Source organism: Rhamphochromis longiceps, linkage group LG23 (genome assembly GCF_057381845.1).
Source record: "Rhamphochromis longiceps isolate RC_006_pf linkage group LG23, R_longiceps_female_GT1.1, whole genome shotgun sequence".
In the NCBI taxonomy this organism is placed as follows: domain Eukaryota; kingdom Metazoa; phylum Chordata; class Actinopteri; order Cichliformes; family Cichlidae; genus Rhamphochromis; species Rhamphochromis longiceps.
The window spans coordinates 18,910,696-18,917,275 of record NC_140578.1 but is presented as its reverse complement, the minus strand read 5'-3'; the positions used below and the strand labels follow the sequence as shown (position 1 = coordinate 18,917,275).

General features: G+C 38.5%; 2 protein-coding genes across 2 annotated transcripts; both read right to left on the bottom strand.

Moving 5' to 3' along the window:
• Positions 1–258: 258 nt before the first annotated feature.
• Positions 259–3,870, bottom strand: LOC146641736 (hydroperoxide isomerase ALOXE3-like). Its single transcript, XM_085397987.1, has 5 exons — positions 3,866–3,870; positions 2,181–2,299; positions 1,994–2,094; positions 1,133–1,303; positions 259–986 (listed from the first exon to the last, which is right to left on the bottom strand). The coding sequence occupies exons 1-5, from the start codon at positions 3,868–3,870 to the stop codon at positions 807–809; spliced, it is 576 nt and encodes a 191-aa protein (XP_085254113.1). The 3' UTR covers positions 259–806.
• LOC146641735 (hydroperoxide isomerase ALOXE3-like) lies at positions 3,535–6,264 on the bottom strand. Its single transcript, XM_085398527.1, has 6 exons — positions 6,128–6,264; positions 5,837–5,991; positions 5,414–5,618; positions 5,171–5,255; positions 4,912–5,028; positions 3,535–4,827 (listed from the first exon to the last, which is right to left on the bottom strand). The coding sequence occupies exons 2-6, from the start codon at positions 5,981–5,983 to the stop codon at positions 4,680–4,682; spliced, it is 702 nt and encodes a 233-aa protein (XP_085254653.1). The 5' UTR covers positions 5,984–5,991; positions 6,128–6,264; the 3' UTR covers positions 3,535–4,679.
• Positions 6,265–6,580: the final 316 nt, after the last annotated feature.

Sequence of the window (6,580 nt, the reverse complement as noted above, 5' to 3'; positions counted from 1 at the left end):
GGTCAATTATTTTAGTTGTCGAGGAAAACCTGTTATTTTACTGTTACTTGGTTATCATTTACAGGCACTGTCATTATTTCATCATTACTTCATTAGTCTGTATTACTTATCTTCAGTTTATCATGTATCATTTATTGTTTATTTCAGAGCACGTAGGATAAAACCCATTCTAGATGTAATACTCTATCATGTGGTGAAAGCACCTCTCGAGCTAGAGGGTCCAGTTGGGCCTCCTGCAGTCACTGGCAGGCTTACACAAACATGCACATACAGAGTTATGTAAAACACGCACGTTCACATACACACTTATTAAGGAAAGGGAGGTCGTCTCAGGACATGATCCCTGTTGGACATACACTCACAAAATACACACTCATGAACACACTATTGGTTAAGTTCCCAGAAAACCGGAGTGGAAACATCTGGAATATGTTGTTGTTCTTAGCCATAGAAGGACATAGGAGTGAGAACTGACTGATACTTATCATGTGACTTGACGTCAACATTGCAATAAAAACCTTGTGAAGAGACTGTTCGGGGGAGATCAGCTCGTAAAGGCTTGTGATGCTCATCTTCCCCATATGTACATATGTATAATAAAAATCACTATTCTGACATCTACTGAGACCATGCAGTTGTTTGTCTCCTCCTCAAAAACTCGAATCTTGACATAGTTTTCCTGTTCATAAGCTTAAAAGCTGTTTTTAGATTATGATGTGAAACAAAAGCCAAACCAGAAGAATCACCGCTCTCCCTCTCCTCCTGTTTGTTGATATGAAAATGAAGGAGAACACACTTTCTAATATTCAAATGGACACACTGTTTTCAATCACTTTTGGATCCAGGTATGTGTATGGAAGGTCCAAATCCTTGTTTCTGGTTTTGATCTCTGCACTCAGCCTTTGGAGCTCTTCTTGAAATTCCATTATCTTTTTGCGAGGAAATTTATCAGTGAAATGCTCCTCAGGGAAGTGGCCAAGTAGGACCTGGTAAGATTGACATTAGATCAACTAACCAATTACTTTTTGTTCAACTATGGGCATTTTTTTTCTTTGCTCTTATTGTGCATTACATAAAATACACACATGCATGATGATCTTTGTCTTTTATAAAGCCTTTGCAGAGCACTTACACGGTCAGATGACTCCTTGCTGAGTAGCCATAAGGTGGCCATGGCATGCACTGTGGTGTTAACACTGGGAAATGTGTTCAACATTGTTTTCTCAGTTGCTGTCTCCTTTGTTGTTGGTGGGGGAAGCTGCAAGGAGGTAGGACTATTGGGCATCCAGCCACCAAAGTCATACTGCATTGAGAAAGTAATGGATAAATATATCTATTAATAGGCGTGAAGTATAGCTTTGAAACACCAGAATGTGACATTAAAAACCATCACATTAAAAAAACAATACAATAAAATGTGGCTGCTCTCCCATGTGTTAAGTTCTTTAAAATCCAGTATTTATAATTGATTTATGAGGTTTAAATAGGTAGCAGAAAATCAGCTGGCAAGTTCCTATCTTGAGAAAAAAAACCCTGCAAAAATGTGCAGCAGTGCTAGACTGTTAAATGAAGATGCAAAGCTGAATATCACCAATGCTTGAACAGTTAGTGAATTTGGGGTAGCTAACATTACATGATGTCAACTAGCCTGATGGCTGAACTATTATAGGCACCAGGACAAAGAAAATGAAGGTGTAAAATGTCGATTTAAATTTCAATCCCAGTCAGACAAATTTGTAGCAAAAACATTCACACGTCACTTTTGTCTTTGATGAATCACTGGCTGAGCTTTTGGCCAGACAGAGGGCAGACTGGGGACTGGGGAAAAGTCAAATACCATTCACTGCTTGATATATGCTCAATCATCCAGATAAGGAAATTCCAGAAAGCTGATTCTGCGCTGGATGTTGTGTTTTCACCGAAAAACAAGGTCAACCACACTCTCTGAACAATACACAATCACTTTTAACTGAGGTAAATTAAAAGGCTTCACCTGTCCAGAGTTGACAGCTGAGTGCTGGGCGGAGCAAGTGAAGATCACCATGGTGACAAACTTGACCATCTCATTCTTAGTGGTGAATTTCTGTGGAATTCCTATAAATACAAAAGAATAAACTGTCAACACATAAATTCAATTAAAACTATTTCATGATAATATTCAACATTCACATTATCATCACCTGAATTGTTATTTGAAAGGAATCCATGTTCAAAAATTTCTTTGATCCAGTTCTGCAGTTCATGGTCTTCCTGGACATCAGCATCAATCTCGTAGTGGGTGAGTACTGGCTCCACAAACCTTTGGACAAATGGGGACACATTCAAACATTGTTTTTGGTTTCCCTGTAGCTTTCTATGCACATTAATTAAAAAAAGAACTATAATAACAGATGATTATCAAGTATATAAAATGTGTGAAAATCATTTCCACTCTGTAATTAGAGTTTTTACTCCTCTTATCAAGTTTATTTCCCACCACTGACATTGAGAGAGAGATTGGTATGTAAAGGGAAACTATTTACTGGGAAGGCCTGAGGAACTATTTTGTTTTGGTAAGCCTTTGTGAATGGATGAATAGCAAACATGGTTACATGAATAACTACATATAATTACAAAGTACAAACCAAGCACAAAGTGCAAGGCCTTTCCTGTGTGTGGAGAACAAACTGGGAAGGAGTTATTTTCCTTTTTATACAGTATAAATCATCCGAAAAGAAAGGAACAAGATTTTTTCTTAATGAATTTTCCTCTTTCCGTCAGCTTCTCAGACCTTGCACTCGCTACACTCTTCAGATCAATTACTTAGCTCGGGACCTTCTGATCTCTGAGAATGGATCTTTTGCTAAGGTATAAATAGTCCAATATATCTTCTTTTTAAGTATCATGTAGTATCCTCTAATTGTGCCTTGACTATTCACTAGTTTACAGCTTCTGGTGGAAAGGGTGCCGCCGAAATCCTGAAGAAATCACTGGCCACCGTGACCTACACCTCCCTCTGTATCCCAGATGATATTGAAGAGTGTGGATTGAAAGATGTACCAAGCTTCTACTACAGAGATGATGGACTCAAGCTTTGGGACATCATCCACAGGTTATATCACAACTTTGTCCGACAACACATAAAATATACAGGGAGTGCAGAATTATTAGGCAAGTTGTATTTTTGAGGAATAATTTTATCATTGAACAACAACCATGTTCTCAATGAACCCAAAAAACTCATTAATATCAAAGCTGAATGTTTTTGGAAGTAGTTTTTAGTTTTAGCTATTTTAGGGGGATATCTGTGTGTGCAGGTGACTATTACTGTGCATAATTATTAGGCAACTTAACAAAAAACAAATATATACCCATTTCAATAATTTATTTTTACCAGTGAAACCAATATAACATCTCCACATTCACAAATATACATTTCTGACATTCAAAAACAAAACAAAAACAAATCAGCGACCAATATAGCCACCTTTCTTTGCAAGGACACTCAAAAGCCTGCCATCCATGGATTCTGTCAGTGTTTTGATCTGTTCACCATCAACATTGCGTGCAGCAGCAACCACAGCCTCCCAGACACTGTTCAGAGAGGTGTACTGTTGTCCCTCCTTGTAAATCTCACATTTGATGATGGACCACAGGTTCTCAATGGAGTTCAGATCAGGTGAACAAGGTGGCCATGTCATTAGTTTTTCTTCTTTTATACCCTTTCTTGCCAGTGTTGAAATCTCCCAATTCTTTTAATCTTTGGGCTGAAGGAAGGACAATACTCAGTGTATAAATGCTCAATCAACAATCATTTATTTCCATACAATTCAACACTTAAGAGCATTAGAACGTCCGGACGGGAGAGATGCTTGCAGAGGGTTACCGCATGTCTCAAAATGGTGGAGGGTTACTCAAGCTCTTATAGCCTTTAGTGGCCCCCACCTAGTCGTAAAAACCTAAACATTCACATTCTTTCTCTGCTACGGCGCCTAAGTTATGACCTCGACTCCCTGTCTTTCTGCTCTCTGTAAAGGTGGGGGCATGGAATGTGGTCTGTCTCCCCTGTCCTAGACACAGAGTCTCCTGCATACAACCTTTCTTTTCATGATTCAGCAGTAAAACATGTCAAGACCAGTGTGAGACATTCACAGCAGATCAAGGATACAAAGTGATGCACACTTTATCTATTGAACTACAAAATGAATATGTTCTTTTAACCCAAAAGTATAATGAGAACTAAACTACATACACAGCACACCATCTAAACTAAAGGAAATTATATGACCTACAGCAGTTAACATAATTCAACTACTTTAACTACAGATATAAGATAACATATGATAACAGAATAATCTCACACCAGCCACGCTGTGGAGTACTTGGACGCGTGTGATGGAGCATTGTCCTGCATGAAAATCATGTTTTTCTTGAAGGATGCAGACTTCTTCCTGTACCACTGCTTGAAGAAGGGGTCTTCCAGAAACTGGCAGTAGGACTGGGAGTTGAGCTTGACTCCATCCTCAACCCGAAAAGGCCCCACAAGCTCATCTTTGATGATACCAGCCCAAACCAGTACTCCACCTCCACCTTGCTGGCGTCTGAGTCGGACTGGAGCTCTCTGCCCTTTACCAATCCAGCCACAATCCAGCCTGTCAAGTCCTTCTTTTGACCCATTTTGCCAAAGGAAAGGAAGTTGCCTAATAATTCTGCACTCCCTGTAGTTTAATGATCATTTCATTACCTGATGTTTTAGTCTGATGGATACGCAACAGGAGACTAATATCTTCCATACGAGTAAATTCCTTTTTCCACTCCAATATTTGCATTAGTCCCATTTGCCCCAGTCTATAAAGTAAAGATACAACAGTTTGTGTTAAGATGAATTTAATAATTACATTGTATCTATAGATAGATAGTTAAGGCATTCACCCTTTGGCTGAAATGTAGGTCATTTCTGCAGTCTTAGTTAAAGAGAAGCGGATATCATAGGGCAGTGACTGGGCATTGTCTGCCTTCATGCAGTGTGCAATTCCCTCTTTTTCCCAGCTGAAAAAAAAAGTTTTAAGACATAAAGGATGCGGGTGGTCCCCATTCACAAACAATGCCTGTGTCTGAGAATAAACACAGAGGTGGATAATGTTATTAGCTTTAGTTATTAGATGTTAAAATAACAGCTCAGCACTCTTACCAATAGACTTGCTGTTGCTTCTCCAGCTCTTCCTGCCGACTGTACTTGGCTAGAAGACTGTTTTTTTCTTGAGAGGCTCTGAGAGCTTAAACATAGAAATGTGTACTGTTTTACAGCAATTACCTTTAAATATAGTATGGTTTGAATTTTGTCATTATTCTTTATACTTTATCTTTCTGTTTTTATCTTTCATGTTATCAGTAAATTACATGCATGATGTCAGGCAAGCATGTTTCCACAAACCTTCTCCCTCTTTGAAGCGGTGAACATCGCTGTTGGTGATCCATTGGTAGATAGGAAAGTGGTAGGTGTCTCCTTCAGGGGAAGTCACTTCTACCTTGGCTGCATACCAAGACATGTCTGGGAGGAGTAACCGATGTTCTTTGTCTACCTCGATCAGCAAAAGCTCTCCAAGGGAGACTGGGCAGGTCACAGTAAAACGTGACACCTAGAGTAATGACACACCAGCTTTGGAACATTTACAAGTGATCAAGATTACATACATATTATAATCGGGAGCTAGGCTGTAACGTTATAAAACATTTACTTTAATGGTGGGAAAAAATTGATGTATTTGATGTAATAAATCAGTATTTAATCTAATTTAGCCAAAGATCAGCAAGCATGACACACATTTAAACATGGAGATGGGTATTTCTGACTTACTGCACCACTGTAGAAAGATGGCATGGAGCTCCACAGGCATTTGCGTTTGCTCGATCCATTAAGGCCAACCAGCTTAATGTAGATATTGTCAAAAGTGGTGGCAAAGCCCAGACTGCCAGTGAGCACAATAACTTCATAATCAACCATTTTCACCCCTGAAAGTAAAACAAAAATCCTGATGGTTAAAGAATTCTAATAATATATTTTTTATGACTTTCTTCTTTTTTTTGACAATGAATTAATCCCAAACCTGACACTGACTGAAATCCTTTCAAAAGTTATCTGTCTTACCTCTTCTAATGTCACCAAGAAGTTCCTTTGATGAACTGCTCTGCTCATGTAGCAGTACTGATGTCTCTATTTATGCACAATTTTGTGGGAGTGTCCTTTGAAATGAAACTGTCATCTCTGGTGAGATCATGGTCAACCAGTGGGACCTGGAAAAAAAAAAACAGCACATGCAATACAATACATTTTACACCTCATTTTACAAGATTATGAATATTTCTTATGTCTAGAAACTAATTACACACTGAAAAAAAATTACTGACTTTCTGTTACAGATATCTGTTTGACTGCTTTTTAAGGTTTTTGTAATCGTTCTATCAACGGAAATACTGGTACAGACATACAGTAAGAGAGTGCAGGAGTATGCAACTACAAATTTCTTTTTCAGGTCAACAACTACAGATGGGGACAAAATTATTAGGCCCCCCCAATAAGCTTTTTATTTTTTTGTGGAAA